The following is a 22,588-nucleotide window of genomic DNA, read 5'->3' as shown; positions in this document are numbered from 1 at the left end:
TACTGTGTGACAGTAAAACAGAAGCCAATTGCATGCAAAAGTAAAAACAAATAATTGAGTCTTTATTGATTCCAATTGACAGTAGAAAAATAGGCGAAATGTAGGCTACGCGTTTCGACGCCGAACAGGCGTCTTCCTCAGTCCAAGATGTCCTGAACTGTCAGAGCAAGGGAATCAGCTGAATGAGCTCAATGAGCTGATTCCCATGCTCTGACAGTTCAGGACATCTTGGCCTGAGGAAGACGCCTGTTCGGCGTCGAAACGCGTAGCCTACATGTCGCCTATTTTTCTACTGTCAATTGGAATCAATAAAGACTCAATTATTTGTTTTTACTTTTGCATGCAATTGGCTTCTGTTTTACTGTCACACAGTAGCGCTCTATAGATATCCCGGGTTTTTATTTTGTATTTTCGTGTTCATTAACCCCCACCACCTCACTGGTTGGTGTCTGGGTAAGAGCTGCAACTGTTTATCTTCAGCCCCCCTCTGGGGTTTTTTATATACGGGCGCCAGGTAACTTTTTTTCTTCTTGTGTAACTACATGTACAGTGCAATACACGTGTATTTCAGAGTACAGGATGCTCTCAGCCCCGTGCACACGCACGGGGCTGACAGCTTCCATTTTGGCAGGATCAACCAGGTACGTGAAGGGGACGGTATGGGGCAGACCCGGGGTCACTGATCAGACCCCGGGCTGCCCACTACCAACACCGGCACACCCGAAACCGTTGCGGGGGGTGCCGATCGGCACCATTATGTACCAAGCATGATCGCCGGCATTTCAGGGGTTAACACCCGCGATCGGACCCAGTTCCGACCGCGGGTGTCACAGTCTCTGTGTGCGCACCATGCAGCCGCCATAGTACTACGGCAGTTTGCGGGAAATCCTTCCCGGCAGAGCTGTACTATTACGGCGGATGTCGGGAAGGGGTTAAAGCCTATAAGGTTTACAATTAAAGGACCTCTAAGTAGTAACAGCATATTACGGTTTACAGTCTATACAATACTTACAACATTGTATATATGTACATGCATAGGTACGTTACAAATTCCAAAACATAATATTTGGAGTTTAGGTTGTAACCTCCAACAGGGACAGATAATTATGTAAGTAATTTGTATCCTTTATAGTGCCATGGATTAGGTTTTTGCTAGGTTAAATTAATACACAATACTACTTATGGAAACTATTTATGAAAGCTATAGAGCTTACACAAAATGTGGAAGAGCCTAAGAACTAGTTCACATGGGGCCAAAGGGGCAGATTTTGACAGTGGAATCCACGTCATAATCCGCCCCTTTACAATGGTGGTCTATGGAGACCACTAGTGTTCTTTTTTCTGATTCAGTTGCCGATAGCAGGAAAAAGAAGCGAGCTGCCCTTTCTTCAGGCGGATTCCGCGGCTCGACGACTCCGGGGTGGGGAAGCCACGATCGTGACATCGTGGCAGGCGGGTTTTAACCATATTTTGACTTGACTCCCTGAGTCAAAATATGGTCAAAATTCGCCCCACGTGTGAACGAGCCCTCAGTGGTGTAGTTGCATTCTGTGGTTACACTGGTAGAGTTTTCCTCCTGCATATTTTGTTAATTTTCATAACTGAAAAATAGTAGAAAAAGACTAATATATTTATATATAACAAAGTTTCTGGGGAAAAAAAACAATTACTCTCTAAAATGCATAGAAGATAGTTGCCATAAAAATAAATTCTATATATAATCATGTTTCGGTCTGCATCACTTACTGAGCTCTGCCTTAGTAGGGACAGTCTGCATACTGCACGAGTCTCTGCAGCTTCCAAAAGGCCAATTTCCTGCATTTTTATTTTGTATTGCCTAAGTTGTTCTTTAATTAACATTTCAACACATCTGTGAGTGAAAGAGAAAATCATTTCATTAGTACTAGTCCCTCATATGTTGGAAGAGTAGAAATTTTTTTTTTGTTTAATCTCTTTTTATTAGTTTTTTCAGATGTACAGCTGATACACATACAGAATATTATCAGGAAAAACAATAGTTCACTGGTAACATCATGGAAAAAAGAGAGCATGAATCCACGAAATATCAGTAAAAACAGTAAGTAAATCACCACGGTATTAGAACAAGGAGAAAGGAAGAGTAGAACATTTTAAAAAGTGTCCATAGCATCACTGACTATCACTTACACAGTAGCTTTGGAGACCTCCTTCATGCTCGTTAAAGGATCATAATTATCTGGACAGCGTAGTATGCAAGGGGCAAAGACTATAGCTAAGGAGTTTGGAGACATGCGATTCACAGCTTCTAATAGAGCAACCCTGAAACGAAAAGGTTGGTGGTTTTAGAAATTCATCAAACATAGTTACCCTAAAAACTTCACCCTAGACTTCATATAGGACTATAAGAGTGAGTGCGCGATATATATATATATATATATATATATATATATATATATATATATATATATATATATATATATATATATACACACACACACACACACACACACATACACACACACACATACATACACATACACTAGGACTTGTTGTGCTTTGTTTGATTGTGTGGCTGGAATAAGCCAGACGTACAGTTAGCCTTAAACTGTATTCGAACTCGGACGAGCAGGAGTTTTGTTTTGCCTGCCAAAGGCAAGAGAAATAATTAATTAAAATACCGTATTTTCCGGACTATAAGGCGCACATAAAATCCTACGATTTCCTCAGAAATCGAAAGTGCGCCTTATAGTCTGGTGCGCCTTATATATGGATGAAAGCTTGTAACTTCTTACAATTGAAGTTAGAGATGCGCGAATACTTTTCGAACAGCACGCTCCCATTGCAATGTATGGAAGCGGCACGCACACTTTGCCGCCGGCCGCCGCTTAAAGGGATTCTACCATTAAAAAGTTTTTTCTCTTGACCACGTCGGAATAGCCTTAAAAAAGGCTATTCGTCTCCTACCTTTTGCCATATCCAGCGCCGCCTTATTCCTGAGCTGCGTCCTCCCCTTCTGTGTCGTCTTCTTTGGGCGTCATGGATGACGAATGCGCAGTCGGCTCTGGCTGTGAGAGCCTGTTAGAGCCGACTGCGCATGCCGGCTGGACCGCCGCTTTCAATCACATATAAGGCGCACCGGACAGCGCTGCGCCTTATAGTCCGGTGCGCCTTATATATGAACCTAGACAGGTCTATAAGGCGCTCATGGGTAATGCGCCCTATAGTCCGCAAAATACGGTATAACTTTTAATAAATATCCTTAAAAACTGCTATTTATCCTACTAGTTAAAAGGAACCAAAAGTGGACCAGTGCAGACCCTATAAACAAGTTATATTTTAATTATTTATTTCTATTCCCTTTGGCCTTTGTTATTTGAATAGAATATTTTTTGACCATATATATTTGGGCTTATTCTAGCCTTTTTGCCTGAAGCGAAGGCTGTATTTTATTTTGCTTATTTTTGTACCTGATGTGAAGATTTATTTTGTCGTATTTTCTAAATAAACCTGTTTGCACCACATTTTGTGTCCCTGTCTCTAACTGATTGGGTCCTGACTGAACAGTCCTCAAGCTCAGGGAAGGGGCAGACAGACAACCAAAACACCCCCTCCCCTTTCCCAGCATCTACTGCACCCAAAAACACCGACCATTTTAATTTTTGAAATTTTCCAGTAGCTGCTGCACTTCCCTCCTAGGCAATACTCGAGTCAATAAGTTTTCCCAGTTTTCTGTGGTAAAATTAGGGGCCTCGGCTTATATTCAGGTCAGCTTATACTCGAGTACATATATATATATATATATATATATATATATATATATTTACTAAGAAACACAATATATATCACACACTCACATATTAGCTTCTTAAAATGAGCAAGAAGAAAAGTTCTACTAACTGGACAAGGTGGAAGATCAGTCTTTCCAAGCTGTTATAGTTGGCCTGTGGAAGCTGTCCAAGAACTTTATAAATGGCACAAAGCTGTTCCTGCTTTCCAGGGAGTTCTGAAGAAGAAAATACAGATGTGTTTTGCATTAAAAAGCACAAAAAAAAAAAAAAAAAAAAAGCCACTTTAAGAGACTCTGTAAGCAGGAAAATGTATCAAACTAATGAAAGTACATTGTAGGGCTGCTTATATACTTTTAAAATAAGCATTTTTTTGGTTCCTGCACTTTCCCAAAGGTGCATTTCTTTGCAGCTCCATTTTCGTGAAAACAGCATTTTATTGTCATGCACATTTCCACATTTCTTCTCCTGCTAGGGAGTCGTTCTCCGTTCTAGATAACCATCCCTTTCTGCCCCCCAGCTCTGCCCCCCCAACCCCCCCATTGCTTGAGTAACATCCTCCATAGCTAGAGCAGAGAAAAGTAAATGCAATAAAACACGGATTTTCATGAAAATGGAGCTGCAATGCAGAACAAAAAAGGCACTTTTCAGAAGTGCAGTAGATGCCCTCAAGATACTGTCATTAGCTTGATATCAATTTTCCTTGTGATAGGCTCCCTTTAAAATTGTAATTTGCAGAAGTTGACGGACATCAACATCATTGGGTATTAGTATTGTACTTTGAGCGATTAAATTTGATTCAAAACAAAAAAGGAAGAAAAATGTGTCTTCTTCAGCATTGCTATCTGTGTGTGGGGGGATGGGGGTGGGGTTTATGGGCGTGTACACAAGTTCAGGTTTTCTTATGCAATTTTATAAACGAGGAAGACGATTGAAGGGTCAGGAAGATATAGAGGTCAACGGTCCCCAAATCACCTCCAAATTACTACAACAGCAATATATAATATTATATTTTTATATATATATATATATATATATATATATATATATATATATATAACTAATTCATTCTTTCTAGGGTATCCTTAATGATAGCAGCACCAGAGTAGTTCCATATTACTCCAGTCAGGGGGGACTATAGCTTGCTGGACTTTCTATCCAAAGCTAGTTTCCTGATAGGATAGAATGTCACGTATGTAATATCTGATTAACATAAGGAAGTGTCTGCCCTGCAAATTTGGTCTTCGCTCTGCCTGTGAGGAAGCTACTGCCCTGGTCAAATGGGCTTTTATTCCATCTAGAGGATGAAGATCTTGACTGAACAGGCCTGCCAGATCAAAGATTTTATCCATGTGGATAGCGTGCTCTCAAGTGCTTTGCCTTTATTTTTTTTCTGGCAAAGAGAATAAATACATTTTGATATTTCTGAAAAGGAGTAGTCTTCCCCAAATAGTGCAGGACTATACTTCTCACATCCAGACAATGAAAGGACACTTCTTGGAGATTTTTTGGGTCTGGGTAGAAAGAAGACGTTCTTCTAGTTTCTATAAAAAGCAGAAGATACCTTAGGATATAATTGGGAAGTTTGAATATAATTTAAACATTATCCTGTTGTCAAAGATTTTTAGATAAGGTTCTCTTATAGATGAGGAATGAATCTCTACTATTCTTCTGGCAGATGTTATCACGACCAGGAATACGGATTTCCATATTAAGACTTTTAGGTCTAGCAAACCCATGGGTTCAAAGAAGTGAGAAACTAGAGCCTTTGGGACCACATTTAGGTCCCAGGGTGCCACCGATTTTTTTTTTCAGGGACGGTCTTAATCTAGATAAAGCCTGAAAGAATCTCTTTATCTATCTGTGATCTGCTAACCAGGTATCAAAAAGTGCAGATCTCAGCTTTAAGTTGCTTCTTAGGATACTATGGGAGAGTTCCTTGTTAAATCCCATCTGTAAAAAAAATCCAGTATGTTAGCTAAATTTTAAGAGAAGACCTCTGGAACATCTGGGCTCTGCCAGGAAAGAGCCAGGAGGCAGAATTAGTGATATGACATTGTTGCACTCGGAGTACAAGGGCAACGCCTCGATTTATTTACGTAACAGCAAAAAACTAATATATTTTAAAAAAACGTCCAGAAGTAGGAGAAAAACAAAGGTAGGATTAGAATAGCCTTTCTAAAGGCTATTCTAACATTAGTTTAGTTAAACCATATTTCAAGTGACAGTTTCCCTTTAAGTCTGTGGATGTAAGATGACAAAATGTGAAAAAGTTCTTCACGATCTCCATTACCGCCTTTATAAAGACTCTGGGAACTGATGAAATCCGAAAGGGAAGACAGCAGACCTGTTAGCGATGAATTAGAGTCTATCTCAAATGCAAACGTCAAATATTTTTGGTAGCACAAATGGACTGACACGTTAATATTTGTCCGTGAGGTCTACTGAACGCATAAATGCATCTTGGTCTATTGGTGGTATTTTGGATTTTATGGATTTCATTTTGATTCTCAGGTACCGAACCCATTTGTTCAAATGTTTTAAGACATTGGTTTGGTTGTTTAGTTTATCAGAAATAATCTTGAATAGTAGCGCCTGTAATGATATTTTTCTGGTACAGATGCAATGGAATTTAAGTCTAGTAGCTTTTGCAAGTCCAGAAGGCAAGGCTTGTTGCAGGCTCAGAATGAAGAGAGGAGAGTACATAATTTCTGTGGAGGAAGGCTGATCAATTCTATTTTGTACCTTTTTTGTTGGTTATTTAGAACCCAAGGATTTGATGTAATCTGTGACCATTGTGCAAAAAGGTCGCAAGCCTCCTCCCTAGAGTTGGCGTCATTGCTTGTTCGTAGAACTGGAGTTATTGGGATTAAGCAGAAACCACCCACCCCTTTCCTTCTTTTTGATAGTTCAAGAACCCAGTCTTACCCATACCCCTATAGCTGGAAGAAAAAAAACGTTTTTTTTTTTTTTTTTTTTTTTTTTTTTTACAAAAGAATGGTTTTCAAATTTTTCGTTTTGGAAAATTCTCCTTTTTGACCCCTGCCTTTTCCAAGATATTAACAAGGACAGGTCCAAGAAGAAAACCTCGTTACAAAATCTATTTTTTAGAACCAGTGTCTGATGACATTTTTAGCCACAGAGCTCTTCTAATGGAATTGGAAAAGGCAGTATTTCTGGCAGCAAAACAAACACTTTCAGCTGAGGCACCTGCCATGAAACCGGTCACCTTTAACCCTTAGCGACCCTTGACGTAACTGTACGTCATGGGTCGCATGGGGATGTATGGAGCGAGCTCACACGCTGAGCTCGCTCCATACACGGCAGATGCCGGCTGTATAATACAGCCAGGACCTGCCACTAACAGCAGCGGTCGGTGCCCGAGCCGATCGCTGCTGTTAACCCTTTACACACTGCGGTCAAACGTGACCGCAGTGTGTAAACGGCGCCGGCGGCATGGGCGCCGCCATGTTTTGCCGATCGCCGCCCTCCTGAACGTCACAAGAAGGCGGTGATCGGTTGCTATGACAGCCGGAAGCCTATTGAAGGCTTCCAGGCTTGTCTCTGCACGAGATCTATTAGACGATGCCAGAGGCATCGTCTAATAGAAGTGCTGCGATTTTCCTATTCACTGCAATACTGTAGTATTGCAGTGAATAGTATGAGCGATCAGACTCCCTAGGTTTCAAGGTACCTAAGGGGTCTGATCATAAATGTAACAGAAGAAAAAAAAAAGTTTTTAAAAGTATTAAAAAAATAAAAAAAATATAAAAGTTCAAATCACCCCCCTTTCCCTAGATCAGCTATAAAAGTAATTAAAGAACATTAAACATAAACATATTAGGTATCCCTGCGCTCCAAAATGCCTGAACTATTAGAATATTAAAACATTTATCCCGTACTGCGAACGGCGTAGCGGCAAAAAAAAATAAAAACAGCCAAAAAGCGTTTTTTTCAACACTTTGCCTCCTATAAAAAATTGAATAAAAAGTGATCAAACCATCGGATCTTTCCCCAAATGGTATCAATAGAAACGTCATCTTGTCCCGCATAAAAAGACACCACAACCAGCTCCATACATGGAAATATGAAAAAGTTATAGGTGTTAGAACATGATGACACAAATTTTTTTTTCTATTTTGCAAAGTTTATCATTTTTTTAAAAGTATCAAAAAATTTCAAATACTATATAAATTTGGTATCACCGCGTTTGTACTGACACGTAGAACACAGGTAACATGTCATTTGTACCAAACAGTGAATGCTGTAAAAATTAAACCCATAAGAAAATGGCGCAAATGCATTTTTTCTCCAATTGCGCCTCATTCTGAATTTTTTTCCAGCTTCCCAGTACATTGCACAGCATATTGAATGGTGCCATTACAAAGTACAATTTGTCCCGCAAACAATAAGCTATCATGTGACTCTGTGAACTGAAAAATGAAAAAGTTATGGCTCTTGAAATGTGAGGAGGGAAAAACGAAAATGCGAAACCAAAAAATGGCCTGGTCCTTAAGGGGTTAAATAAGGGAATGGACCCCAAGATTTCTTCTACTGAGGGCTCTTTCCTGAGATGGTCTTCCAACTGGGTTTAGCCACAGGAACACGGACCCAGCCCCTAAAGTGGCTGCTATGTTAGCGGATATCATAGCAAATGAATATTACCAGGTCTTATTTAATAACCCATTCGCCTTTCTTTCCATAGGGTCCTTTAATTGTGGTTAAGAAGATGGCTATCCCGCTTTTCCTCCCTTTTGGGAAAGGCACATCAACTTTAAGAAGATCATCAACTAACAAAAGTCAGCTGGAAGCTTTCAATGGGTATATAACATGCCCTTCAGCTAGATGTCTACTACGGTTATCAAGTGTGGTCACGTTGTGCAACAGACTGCTACTATTACCTAATGGCAGTTTTCACTGCTTATATTATAGTGACCTCTGCTGATAGAATTGCATAATTGCATAGAGGAAACGTGTTGGGATCTTTATGGATAGGGCTGTTTAGAACCCCTAGTGTGGTTAAGAGTGCTGCTGTTCCTTGTTTATGTAGAGGGAATGTTTGGTCTAATTCCTTTTGGCATGGCATTAAGCCAGTAGCCATGGGGTCTATGCCTAGGCCTTTTATCCTTCCCCTGCAATAACTTGCATCCAATAGGATTTGCAGCCCTGTTTCCACTATATTCTGGGTAGGGAGCTGTTCTTTCCCCTCTAATTCATTTGGGACCTTGGCTATTTCAATGTATTTATCAGCTACATTAAGTACTTGTATCCATGAAGGATGGCATGCTTCCTGACAGTTTTAATTAGATATAATAAGCCTAAGCACTTATATTAACAGCCTTAGTGTTTTGGTGTTATGCCCTATGTTTTTGGCATATAAATTGTCTTTATGGGCCAAACTGTTATTTTTATGGATATTTACGGACATAGTCTTGCATTTCTGACATTTCTACACAATGTTGTTTTTTTTTTAAACAGAAAAGTACAGTACGCCAACCTTTCAGAATTGGCGCTTCCTTGTATGCAAATCAGACCCAAATGAGCAATCTGAGTGACTGAACAAGATCTGGTCATTGCAACTAGAAAAGCTGGTAAAAGCTTCAAACACTGTCAACTTTGTAGGGTTTTCACACAAAAAATTGTTGCAAGAATACAGAAAATGGTGTGTTTGAGGAAAAACATTCAATGAAAATGCATCCTGTGGACTGATACAAATAGGCAAACAAAGGGGTCAGAACATAATGTAACCATTCCAATGAATGCTTGTAACTCTTGTGCTTCTACTAACATGTCCGAATGTGAAATTCACTGATCTGTTGCCTGGATGGGCTATAACAGCAGACACACAGTTATAGTGCCATTGAGGACTAAGGAAAGCAATCAAAAGGCTTTGTTAGTTAAAATAGCAAAAATCAGATCACTTAGCATTGGACAATGCCCGGTCAGATGAAGGTCAGAACTACGCAAAACAGGATGAACTCATAAACAAGTCTTGCTAGGTGTCAACAGGTTTGATAGAATATTTTCTTGTGAAACACTGGGTGCTCTGACGCCCGAGCATGACAAATGCATAGTTTCTATGGGATGTCCAACGCACTGCTAGGTGGTCATTCAGGACATATAATTAAAAAAGAAAAACAAACAAAAAGTTCACTTACCTACAGCTTTCAGGAACTCATTGTATTGGGCAAATGTCATCAGTGGCTCAGGAAGCTCACGTAACCATTGTTTTAGAATCCCAGTGATTGCATGGATTGCATACTTATCAAGTTTGACAGCGGTGGGGTCTGTTGAGTACAAAAGTGAAGAAATTACTGTTAAAGTAGAAATACAATTCTGTCAATCAAATAAAACGTGTTGAATTTTGCCACATAGATTGGAACCCTGATTAAAACAGGCTACTTTTTATCCCGGTAAATGACGTCACTTCACGACCGCAATGAACGAATTTATGTCCAGACTACACTAAAAGACCATTGATGACGTCATCACAAGTCCTTGAGCCTTTTTCGGATAGGAACAAGCTATTGTGTGGGTGGAGCTATATACGATGAAACCAGACCGTGTGGAAGCTGCAGAAAATGGAGTGTAATGAAAGGTCAGGAATGGACAGAACATGCAAGCTATTTGTGGGCAAGAGGAGTATATGGGTTGTAGAGTTTGTGTGAGTACGACGGGGGAATGTGGTGTTCAGCCTCTGATGGGGGAGGGGGAGAACTGTGGCAAATTTCAGCAACATCTGTTCAGCCGTTTCTAAAACAGAAGCTGCTCAGACACTAACATAACAAAACCCCTGTAATCCAAATTTCCAGATGTAGCACAGCAGAGTAGGCTCTCCATATGCAGAGATGTACATACAGCTGGGTATGCTGCACATATGCAGCCATGTAACAGAGCAGAGACGCGGGGGCAGGCGGATCATCGACAACAGCAATTGGCTAAATATAAGCAGATCATCGCCATCAACAACACGCAGACGAAGTCTGGGGCAGATGCTAGTATTGCATAATTTATTAATGACACAAATGCTGCCACATTATCAAAAGTTGTTTGAAAGTTTAGTTACGCTTTAAAAAGATCTAAATGACTTGCAGTTTCCACACCCAAATATAAGCCGAGGCTCCTAATTTTAACACAAAAAAAAAAAAAAAAAAAAAACTGGGAAAACTTATTGACTCGAGTATAAGCCTAGTCATAAGTTGCAGCTCTTCAATTTGGCCCGGACACACGGCCGCAAAAGCGACGGCATCTATGTGCATGGGCCCATTGAAATATAATAGTTGATAATTTTATCCACCATTGCAGATAAAAAGTCTGGTCATGTGCATTACAGCTTAGTAACTCCATGTGCCTCATAATAATAGCAGTTAACCCCATCATGTCCCTCACATTAACCCCCGGTGTGCCTCACATAAGAGTTACTGATATGTGGGACATATGAAGGTAATAATTAGGTATCTTCATAATTAAGGTCCTTTATTAGTACCCCCCATGTGTCTCACATATTAGTAACCCTTATATGCGGCACACAGGGGTTAATATGAGGGACATAATTGGGTTAACTGCTATTAATGTGAGGCACATGGAGTTACTGACACTAAATTAATAACCCCAAATGCCTAACATTACTAGGAATAGTAACCCCAGCAGGTACCCAAGTGTTTTAATTCCACTTTATTCTAGCTTCCTCTCCTCGATACAGGGCAGCAGGGGCCTCCCGGGCTTTGATTTCTCTTTCTAGAGAAGAGGGAGTGTCCTATATCATTAATGTAGCACTAAAGGACCTCCCCCTTCATTTAATTTATGCAGGTCGTTGCAGGTCCTGTGCTCAGTGCCTCATTTTGCCAATGCAAATGCATTGGTAAAGAAACCAATTGGGGCCCCTGACCAATGCATTTGTATTAACAAAATGAGGATTAATAGTTGGAGCTCAGGGCCCTCCGGGAGATTCACCGGTTCCCTGGTGGGCCAGTCCGACCCGGAGTTGGACCCCGACTCGAGTATAAGCCGAGGGGGGCTTTTTCAGAATAAAAACTGTGCTCAAAAAGTCAGCTTATACTTGAGTATATATGGTAAGTAGATCAGTTTTTGGATGAACATCTACAGAATAAACCGTAAGGAATAATTCAGAAGATAAAATTAATTGATTTTTTTTCGTCTCAGAAATTAAAATCCAGGGACTACAGAAGTGAACAACAGCAGACTAATCTACGTGTTTCAACACCAGCTGCGTCCTCACTTCTGGCTTATCTGTATAATAGACATGCCATGGGTAGGGAGACAGTTCACATTAGGGGATTGTTTATTCCTGTTCAATCCACATTGGCCACTTTAACTGGCTATACACATCAGCTGATGGTCAGCACTCAAATGTTTTCTATCATCAGTATACCTTTCTCTAGAGACATCTTCAGCTCTCGCATGCAGTTAGCTGCACCAGATTTGCGGTAAATTCCTTCAGTATACAGGCCATGCATCTCCAAGTACTCCAGAAGAATTTCCATAACAACTGGAACTGATGTAGTCTCATTGGTTAGATCTGTTACATGCACACCAAAGTGATGGCTTCCTGGGTTCTGTTTATGATTTAAGAAAAAGAGGATTACTTTAGTTGCCAAGAACACAAAAAAACAACACAAAATTGACAGGCAAACTTCTTTCCACCAGTCACCCAATAACATCAACTGAATTTCCCTTATATACTGAAGAACAGGGAGAGCTATGGGATATGCCCTTTAATCTCTGAACTCTACAAATGTTCTTATATTGTACTTACACGTCTCACTCCAGTTGGCATACAGCGAATTACAATCTTGCTCTGACATTTCTTGTGGCAGATCATCTTGCAGTCTATTTGGAAAAAACATTTAGAAATAGACATTTTTCAGAAAACGGAAGAATTTTCACTTGGTATGCATGGTATTTCATAAACTGTCAGTGTGTTAATCCAAATGTCACCTTATCTGGCCATAAACTTTAAAATGGGAATGACTAACACTCTTAGTTAAGTAAAGTGAATGTTATAAGTATCAGCTTCAGTTTTTATGCAAATCTCATGAATGTCTTCTTGATTGTATTTGAAGTTCATGGTAAAAAGAACTTGACAGGTGGTTTTTACACCCTAAATTTGCGCCGACATGTGCAGCCTCAAGCAATGACATTCCCATGGTGCCCCTCACTAAGCGTTATGTTGCTGAAAGTCAAGTTATAAGCTTTTAAAACTTTGGACTGGCATATGTAAATTAATCTTAAGAGGCGTTTCCCCATGAACATAACCATATTTATAATTTGCAGACAAAAGTTAAACATTTTTGCAGATAATTAAAACAGACTGCAAAAGCTTTAAAAGGGAGTCTATCATTAGAAAACCACCTTTTAACTAATGGCACGTTGGAATAGCCTTTAAATAGGCTATTCTACTCCTACCTTCCTTTCTTTTCTTCTCCTCGCAGCTTCTGATAAAATCTGTTTCTTCTGTTGTTCTAATTGTGTGCCATAGCTTTCCACTGTCATAAATTTCCACTAGCTCATTGTGATCACTCCCCTCTTCCCCTTCTCCATACCTTCGCCTTTCGCAGGCAACGGACGCAGCCCTGTAACAGACCACCAGAAAATGGCAGCCCGGGCAGAACTGACTGTGCATGGGAGGTGTTCGGAGCACAGCGGGAACGCCCCAATGCTCCGTGATCATAATTAGCATAACAGAAGAAACAAACTTTTATCAGAAACTGTGGAGAGAAGAAAAGAATGGAAAGTAGAAGTAGAATAGCCTTCTTAAAGGCTATTCCAACGTGCCATTAGTTAAAAAGGTGGTTTTTCTAATTATTGACTCCCTATACATATATTCTCTAATAATCTCAGTTGCCAATGGATATGAACAGGACTTTTCTATATTTTATAGCTCATCCATCATCTCCTTAATGGGGGTTTTCTTGCTCATACATGCATTGTCCCTGCCTGACAACCCAGCCATAATAAATAAATCATGGCTGAGTTCCTGAATTCATGACTGTATCCATTGGCAACTGATCAAGACAACAGACTGCCAAAGATGTTGTGTAGGTTACAGAAAATATTTAAAAGCTCTTAAAAATTTTAAATTATTTCTACTTGCAAAAATGTTTAACCATTAACAGTCTAGAAATGTAAACATGATTAAGGGGAAATGTGGAAAAAACCTTTATCTAGGGGTGGGAGAAGATTCATCTACTCATACAGTCACTTAAGGGAGTGTTCACACTACCAGTGGTAATATCAGTTGCTACCTTACGTCATAGGTTGACAGCAACGGACATTAAACTGTCACAGAAAATGGTCACAAACTACATTAGTGTCAATGGGAATGGATACAGAATCAAACAACATGATGGAAGAGATCTTCCGTCATGTTTGTTTACTTTTGTAACGGAAGATAAAATCGTGCATGCAGGACATTACCAACGGTAGTGTGAAAGCTCCTAAGAGTAACTAAACTTTCAGACAACTTTTGATTTTCTGGCCATATTTGTGTCATTACCACATTTTGTAATATACTTTGTTAATAAAGTTTGTCTCCGTTCTGTGAAATCCTGCATCTCTTTACTCTTTCTCGTGCCTCTGTATTGAGAGTTGCTCCTATAATAATGAATGAATATTATGTAGTTGCAGATAAATATCTTAACTCTGACTGTGTTTTCAACCAGTGATATCTCTGGAAATAATATAGATTAAGTACTGCAACCTTCGTGTCATATAAAATGTAAAGCTTTGCTTTTGTCGTCATAACGCCCAAAATATTGTAATTTCAGTAGGGAAAATGCTCCTTCACCAGCCACAGCTTGCTGAAATCGTGGAGCAGGGGCTTGTGGGAAGGAGAAGTCATCGCAGCACTACCACCTTCTAGGTACTGCTGTTCAGTGGAGCACTCCATAAAGGTAAGTAGCAACCACCCCATCCCTCCAGTCCTACCAGAAATGGCTGCTACTCCACTCTTGGGTTCTAGATGGAATGGCTCCTTCATCCACCACCCCATTTTCTACATTGAACCCCCCCCCCACACTTCCAACTCCACAGAGGCTACCGCAATGGATGCAGCCCCTCCCACCCACGAGGTCCTAGCTGGAATAGCTCCAACCATCATCACTCGAACGCTTCTTTCCCTCCTGCACACCTCCCGGGTGTTACCCGCAATGACTGCCAGCTAATGGCATTAGGGAAAAGGGGAATGGGGGGGTTACAACTACTTTGTTGTATAGCTATAGTAGACAAAAAAAAACCCCACAAAATGAATAAAAAATGTGATGAATCGGACCCCAATCATCATTCTCAGCTATATTTATAACCCTCAACTGTATATCTTGGAGAATAACTTATCTGGTCTGTATTTGCCATTTTTTAAGTCACCATCCTGCTGAGGAATCTTGTTATCTCAGTAGGATGTGAAGGCTAGTGACCCAAATGGGTGAATCTGATTATCTGTGGCCAGTTGCCAAGATCAAAAGCCATTGTCTCACCCTAGGCATGTCATTAACATATCTGTGCTAACTTCCTTGATTCTTAGCAGGGGGCCATCCTGGCTCTGAAAGTTCTAACACCTAGTAGTAGACTGTTTGACTCCGTAAAAACTTCAAACAGTTATGGTTTTATGATGATATTGCGCCAGGGAAAGATGCTACCATTATGACAATTAGATCTTCTGGTGCGTAGTAGTGAAACGCACGTTTTTAACCCAAAAACTTTAAGCCTACGGGCCTGGGAAGAGCCCAGGCCCAGTTCTCGTTACTCAAAGGGTATTGAGTTATCATGTTTGGTGTCAATATGCTGGGAAACTTGCGGTGAGCAAAGACATGCCACTTGTTTGACCGTATATTCATGTGATGAGGAATTATGACCATTTATAGTTATTTGATTGCCAAGCTAGAGGGTGGTCCGAAAGCCCTGATGATGTCATTTCAGAGTGGAGCCCAGGGTCAATATAAGAGTGACCTGGGGCGGAGCTAGTTGTTCTTGTTCTTCTCATCTGGACACATGTGAGCAAGTTGGCTCTGTGTGTGTGGCCCCTCCCCCCTTGCTGGGGGGAAGGGCGGGGCAGAAGCGGCCATGTGCTGAGAGACAAAGAATGCCATGCGGCTAAGGGACTTTGAAGGAGAGCCATGTACTACTTTAACGCTAATGGACTTATGGAATTATGAGGACCATGATGTAACTCCTATCTGATCATGGATTTATGGACTATGGACTTTTTACATCGGTATGGAAAAACTCTCTTTATTGCTATATGCTATGTGGGGGGGTGCTGCGGTGCCCCCACCAGAGTCTTTAATGGACTGTATCTCCTGCCTTGTGGGTACCATGCGTTGGCTGCGGAATCGCCGGGTGCCTAAGGACTGTTTCTGTTTCTAATCTTTTAAGCTCTTTAATCTGTTTTATCTCACTGCACTGTAACATACCTTCTCTGTAACCGTATAAGCTTGTGACCGCCAGGGTATATCTTTATATGTATTTCTGGCTGACCTAGTATCGACCATCTTGGGTTAATAAAATGTTAAAACTTTAGAAGGCTCTTCTCGTATTATCCTATAAGGCCCGGTCCTCTCTCTGGGTTTGTGGGAGCGGACGGTATAGTTAAAAAGACGATCGCGGGTTCCGCCTGTGGCAAAGGCCGGGTGGGCCAGCGGCTGCGGCCGTGTGGCTGAGGTGCGGGCCGTGTCCTCGCGCCTTGTGGGGCCGGAGGCCGAGGCGGAACGGGGCGATACGTCACACCCCCCCCTTCCAACTCCACAGAGGCTACCGCAATGGATGCAGCCCCTCCCACCCACGAGGTCCTAGCTGGAATAGCTCCAACCATCATCACTCGAACGCTTCTTTCCCTCCTGCACACCTCCCGGGTGTTACCCGCAATGACTGCCAGCTAATGGCATTAGGGAAAAGGGGAATGGGGGGGGGGTTACAACTATTTTGTTGTATAGCTATAGTAGACAAAAAAAACCCCCACAAAATGAATAAAAAAAAACCCCATTGTGGGTAGCACTTGAGAGGGGGGGGGGGGGGGAGAGAGTGTGACGGCCACTTTGGGTAAAAAGTAGTAGTAGTAGTGGGAAGAAGCCAGAACGGGGGTCGTAGTTGTTGGAGTAATTCTTGCTGGGGAAGCCATTCCAGCTGGGCAGCTTTTAGGGGCTGAAATTACAAGCTATAACAATGTTTAGACGGCTGCAAATCGCTTGCATTATACATACAAACTGATCCTAAATAAAAAGGAAACCATCACGGATCTGTTGATCAGTTCTGCAGAGACAAAAAACAGACACAAACAGATGACTCTTTACAAAGAGTCAATGTTTAAAAGGATCCTATCATTAAAACTCTAATTTTTTGTCCCTAACACGTAGGAATAGCCTTAAGAAAGGCTATTCTTCTCCGCGTCGAAATGCCGTAGAAATACCGGTTTTCGTCGGTATGGAAATCAGTTCTCTCACAGTACTGGGGGCATCCCCAATGCTGCTAGAGAACTCTCCAGCGCCGCCTCCATCTTCTTCAGGAGTGGGCTCTCTTAGTGTCAAGTCTCCTAGCGGCCGGGCTCATATATACTGTGCCCCTAAGTGAAAATGTCAAGAAATGCATTTTACAGTGAGTACAAAGTACAAAGAATCCCTTGTTTGTAATATCCCTTTTTTGATCCCCCGGAATAAGGCAGTGAGCGCCGAAACGCGCGTCAGGGACGTGTGGGTATATTCTGGTTCGGTATCTATACACTTATATACTATGGGTGAGACTTCTTTATGATGCTCCATCTACTACTATTACTATGACTACTGTTAGTATGCTTTTTTTTGGTTTAGATCTGTGTATGCATTGCTCTCCTCTACTGATATTTATGCTGGTTATATTTCATTTACTTTGGCCCTGGAGACATGTGCATTATTGTGCTTGATACCCCACTAGAGGGAGCTGTTTTATAGGCTTAAACACTGTTTTCTGATGATCTTTGCACATATCCATCTACAGCAGCAGTTCTCAACCTGTGGGTCGTGACCCCGGCGGGGGTCGAACGACCAAAACAGAAGGGTCGCCTAAAGCCATCGGAAAATACATATTTCCGATGGCTTTAGCAGCTGATAAACTGTGATACCTTTTGCAGCAGGGTAGATCCTAGTGGGCTGAAGGACCTGTGATGATGTCATGACCATGTGATCGGACTCTGTGGGCGGAGTTATTCAGTACAGTGCCGAGTTACACAGGAAGAGGAAGCTGCAGTGAATGGAGACTAGAAGGTAAGATGGAGAGAAGAGACAGCATAGAGGGGTTCAGGCTGTGTGTGAACATGATAGAGGGGTTCAGGCTGTGTGTGAGCACGATAGGGGGGGGTTCAGGCTGTGTGTGAGCATGATAAGGGGGTTCAGGCTGTGTGTGAGCATGATAGAGGGGTTCAGGCTGTGTGTGAGCATGATAGGGGGGTTCAGGCTGTGTGTGAGCATGATAGGAGGGTTCAGGCTGTGTGTGAGCACGATAAGGGGGTTCAGGCTGTGTGTGCGCATGATAGAGGGGTTCAGGCTGTGTGTGAGCATGATAGGGGGGGTTCAGGCTGTGTGTGAGCATGATAGGGGGGTTCAGGCTGTGTGTGAGCGGCATGGTGCCGCTCACGCAAAAAAAAAAAAAGGCAGGCTGCCCTTCAGACAGATTCCGAGGCTCGGTGAGCCGTGGCGTCCGCCTGGCGGCAGCAACCTCTGGAGTCAGCCCATTAATTTGAGTCGACTCTGGGGGGAAAGCTGTGTGTGTGACAGTCGTGGCAAGCGTGTTTTGACCAGAGAGTGATGCGGCTCCCTGCATCACTCTCAGTGCCTAAATCCGCTATCAATCCATTAGACCGCACCCTATGTGAACTAGCCCTTACAGTTATGAAGTAGCCACCAGAATTATTTTTTGGTTTGGGGTCACCGCAACATGAGGAACTGTATTGCGGGGTCACGGCATTAGAAAGGTTGAGAACCACTGATCTACAGCATTGTGTCTATTGTATTCCAGTGACCATTTTGCATACTCCATTAGTTTATATACTTCTTTGCCTGATTTTTGTTTACTTGGTAGCCCATTTGTGGTCTATGATATTATTGGTAGTCCATTTTCACTATACACACAGTGACCTACCCTCAGTTCTACATACTAGCTGTAAATTGACGCATCCCTTAGACCTTGTGACATCTACCTCAATAACTTTGTTTATTTGGATACCCTATGTACCCACTGTCATCTGATGGTCTTGTGATATTAGTCACCTTTTAACTATTTTTGTATGTGTCCTTTCTTCAATAAAATTTTGATGTTTTGTACATTTATCTAGTAGTTCGCTTTCTCCGTTTTTCTCTCTCTCTAGTGTCAAGTCTCCTAGCGGCTGGGCTAATATGCGCACAGTGTCCCGCAGTGAAAATTAGGCGAAAAATGTATTAATGACACAAATACAAATGCAGTGACTTCTTTGCTTAATTCACTTTTAACTGCACGCTTGAGAATATGGTGATGATATGCAATTACTTTTGTCTATCATTTGACGAATGATCTGTGGGTACTTACTACTGCAGAGAAAAGCCTTCTCCATCGGCCATATTCCAGAGCTGCAATATTCACATGATTGGCCAATGTTCACCTGGTAACTGACAAATACGTGTCCATGTGATTCCAGCTGCAAAAATAAAAGGTCAAATTATTGAGACTATATAGACTATAGCTTTAAATATTATTGAAACCAGTCATCAGAATTTTCACCGTAAACCCACAGCACTGTTCGGTAGGGTATGAATTATCCTTTGTAACGTTCCTTCTGTTTTATTACAAATAGCACATTTACTTTTAAACATCCCCTCCCCCCCTCCTCCTTAAGTCTGGATGTAAATTAGCTAAGAGTCACACTAGCCTGAAATGCAACGATTATTTCAGATGTCAAGGTGTTGGGTTCTAGAGCACCTAGAACCATGGTTTCGATGTGGTTTTAAAGTACAGATTGAGTGCTTAAAATCCCACATTTAGGACTGGGACTAAATATGCTAGAAAATTTAAATATAGGTGTTAAAGCCACAGTTAGAAATAAGAGCTATATCTGCAGATCCCATTCTCAACCATGTCTATCTATAACTACTTATAGCTCCACTTCTGTAGGGTTGCTTAAAAACCTAGATGCTAGGTTGTAGGTGCTTCTGAGACCAAACAAAACAGCATCTGAGGTTATCCAGGTGCTGGCTATATTATATAGTGGGCTATCTCTTGCATAGTCCCGCCATACAGCCGATGATGTACAGGCAAGTCCTGGTTACACTGTACTCTAAAGCAAGAAATCTTGGCATTGGGTATAAACCTCTATTGGAATACTGTCCGGGCCCAGGGAGTTACCTTTTGCCATGTCCATCAGATAGTTCATCTAGGGCGAAAGGGGAGTCTAGACAGCTCTGCCGCTCATCTGTAAAGTATATCTCTAGCTTAAGAGCCATGCGACTGGCCTTTTCCTTTAACACACAGAGGTGTACCCAGTTGCAAACATGCAGTTAAGTCCTCGCTCGGATTGGCAATGGCAGATTGGATCGGATAGGCAGATTACCACAATTATTAACCAGGTCCATCGCCAGAAGCAAGGACATTCTTTAAATCCTCAATCTCTTATATTTAATGTACCCCCTCAAGTATGCCTCAAGTGGTTTTCCAGAGGAGCAGGGGCGCTGTTTGCAGGTTGTGAATCTCCAGAAATAATTTCACTTGATCGTGAATGTGGTCACGGGATGTAAAAAGTTTAGGCCAGAATGGGATTTCCCATCTGACGCTGTAATGTACCCAAAAATGGAAACTTGCCTGGAATAAAGGTGTGGGTGGAGTGCAAAGACCATTGAACTCAGCACTTCCATAGCTATTGAAGCCTATCTGATAAAAAATGTGTCTCCTGCAAACAATAGGAGGATGGTACTTCCTAAAATAACTGACCGCTTTTTTGGGCTACCCATGCCCCTCACATTCCATGCAAATAACTTAAAGGATGCCACGGTATACAAAAAAAGGGCCACTTCCCAACAGGAGCAGTATGATTTAAAGTGTCTGCCCTACCCCAGATGGGACTGTAACTAGGACAATAAAATCTATAGCTAATGTAGGCCATTCCAAGACCATGTAAACTGTAGAAAACCTGAAAACAATCACTGTGAGAAATGTAAATTCTAAAAGCATGAAATAACATGACTAAAAATAAATACAGTTGTGGCTATGTGAAATAGGGGTAAGATGTGCACCCGAGGGGGAGTAAATCAATGAGGCACTATCTTAAGAGACTTTTAGTGATAAATTATTACCATATTTTTCGGACTATAAGACGCACCGGACCATAAGACGCACTAAGGTTTTAGAGGAGGAAAATAGGGAAAAAAAATTAAGCAAAAAAAATTGGTGAAATATTTAATAACCTAATAATATAATATTTCACCAATGTAAATAGAACCGGGGGCTTTCGGACACAGGGATACCAAATGTGTATGTGTTTCAACAGTAATGTTTTTGTTTTATATGTATTCTAGGGATATGGGGGTGATTTGAACATTATATATATCATCCATGGATGGAAAGAGACACCCTGCAGTGAAGCTATGCAAGAAGAGAAAAAGGGGCGGGCCAGATGGGTGAAAGAGGTGTGGTTTTCTAAGCAAACTTGAAAGCACGCCTCTTTCACCCATCTGGCTCGTCCCTCCTTCACTGCCTTTCAGATCTTGCTCCTGCAATGAAGCCACACAGGCAGGGAAGTAGGGGCGGGCCAGACGGGTGAAGGAGGCGTGGTTTCAAGCTTGCCGAGAAAAGGACGCCTCCTCCTCCCGTTTGGCCCGCCACTCCTTCCCTGTCTGTGTGGCTTCATTGCAGGAGCCAGATCTGAGAGGCAGTGAAGGAGGGGTGGGCCAGACGGGAGAAGGAGGCGTGGTTTTCTCGGCAAGCTTGAAACCACGCTTCCTTCACCTGTCTGGCCCGCCCCTACTTCCCTGCCTCTCATATCTCGCTCCTGCAATGACGCGACACAGACAGGGAAGGAGGGGCAGAGCAGGCAGGCACCGTGCTGCTCTCCTTTTGATTCTCATAGACAGGACACAGACGCTGCACACGCTGCATTCGGACTATAAGACGCACACACATTTTCCTCCCATATTGGGAGGAAAAAAAGTGCGTCTTATAGTCCGAAAAATATGGTAATTGCTAAGGACATTCTCCATCAAGAACCCTGAGGTGGTGCATCTGGAATCAGATGACCTCAGTGTTATCAGTGTAAACATCACCAGAAGGAGAGACAGGGCTGCTGTCTGACCCACACTGCAAATGACCCATAATATTGCGTGGGACATCGGGGCAGCGGAAAGTCAAACAGCAGTGTATAGCATTAAACACAAGTAACTATGGCAGAAAAACAGTCAATGGGTGGACCCAACAGGGCCTCTTTCCTATGAAACACATGCAGTATTGTCTAGGAGTCCCTGGAAGAATATTTAAATCAACCCTCTGCTTCTTTGGGAGAAGTAAAGGAGATGGCTCTACTATTGTTTCTGCCACAGCCAAACCGCAGTGTTTATGCTATAGGGGAAAAGTTGCTAAGTTCCATGTTGCTATTTCTTTATTCATTTTCAGTTCCCCCAAATAAAGTTTGCAACCGGCTCAGTGTAAAACTTATTTCATGGGGCCATGCCTTTCCCAATAGAACAATACATGCTGCATGTATAGTTGGTGCATCCAGAATGCTTCCACTTGTAACAGCTCTTATGATTTCAAAAAGCATCATTGTAGTACTGCTACCCTACATAGAACAACAGCCCCTATGCTATCTCCTCTCCCTATGC

General features: G+C 41.8%; 1 protein-coding gene across 4 annotated transcripts in view; it reads right to left on the bottom strand.

Annotated features, from left to right (window-relative positions):
- MYO9B (myosin IXB) overlaps positions 1 to 22,588 on the bottom strand; it is a 148,228-nt gene that overhangs the window by 15,426 nt on the left and 110,214 nt on the right. For all 4 annotated transcript variants that reach the window (XM_075280924.1, XM_075280941.1, XM_075280933.1 and 1 more), the window contains 7 exons: positions 19,311 to 19,419; positions 12,541 to 12,614; positions 12,157 to 12,340; positions 9,923 to 10,051; positions 3,877 to 3,982; positions 2,167 to 2,298; positions 1,747 to 1,870 (listed from right to left, as the gene is read on the bottom strand). In XM_075280924.1, coding sequence (XP_075137025.1) covers positions 1,747 to 1,870; positions 2,167 to 2,298; positions 3,877 to 3,982; positions 9,923 to 10,051; positions 12,157 to 12,340; positions 12,541 to 12,614; positions 19,311 to 19,419 — 858 coding nt within the window. The remainder of the gene's footprint in view (positions 1 to 1,746; positions 1,871 to 2,166; positions 2,299 to 3,876; positions 3,983 to 9,922; positions 10,052 to 12,156; positions 12,341 to 12,540; positions 12,615 to 19,310; positions 19,420 to 22,588) is intronic.

This window comes from Leptodactylus fuscus, chromosome 1, assembly GCF_031893055.1.
Source record: "Leptodactylus fuscus isolate aLepFus1 chromosome 1, aLepFus1.hap2, whole genome shotgun sequence".
Taxonomy (NCBI): domain Eukaryota; kingdom Metazoa; phylum Chordata; class Amphibia; order Anura; family Leptodactylidae; genus Leptodactylus; species Leptodactylus fuscus.
The sequence above is the reverse complement of the archived record's forward strand: the minus strand, read 5'-3'. Positions and strand labels throughout refer to the sequence as shown.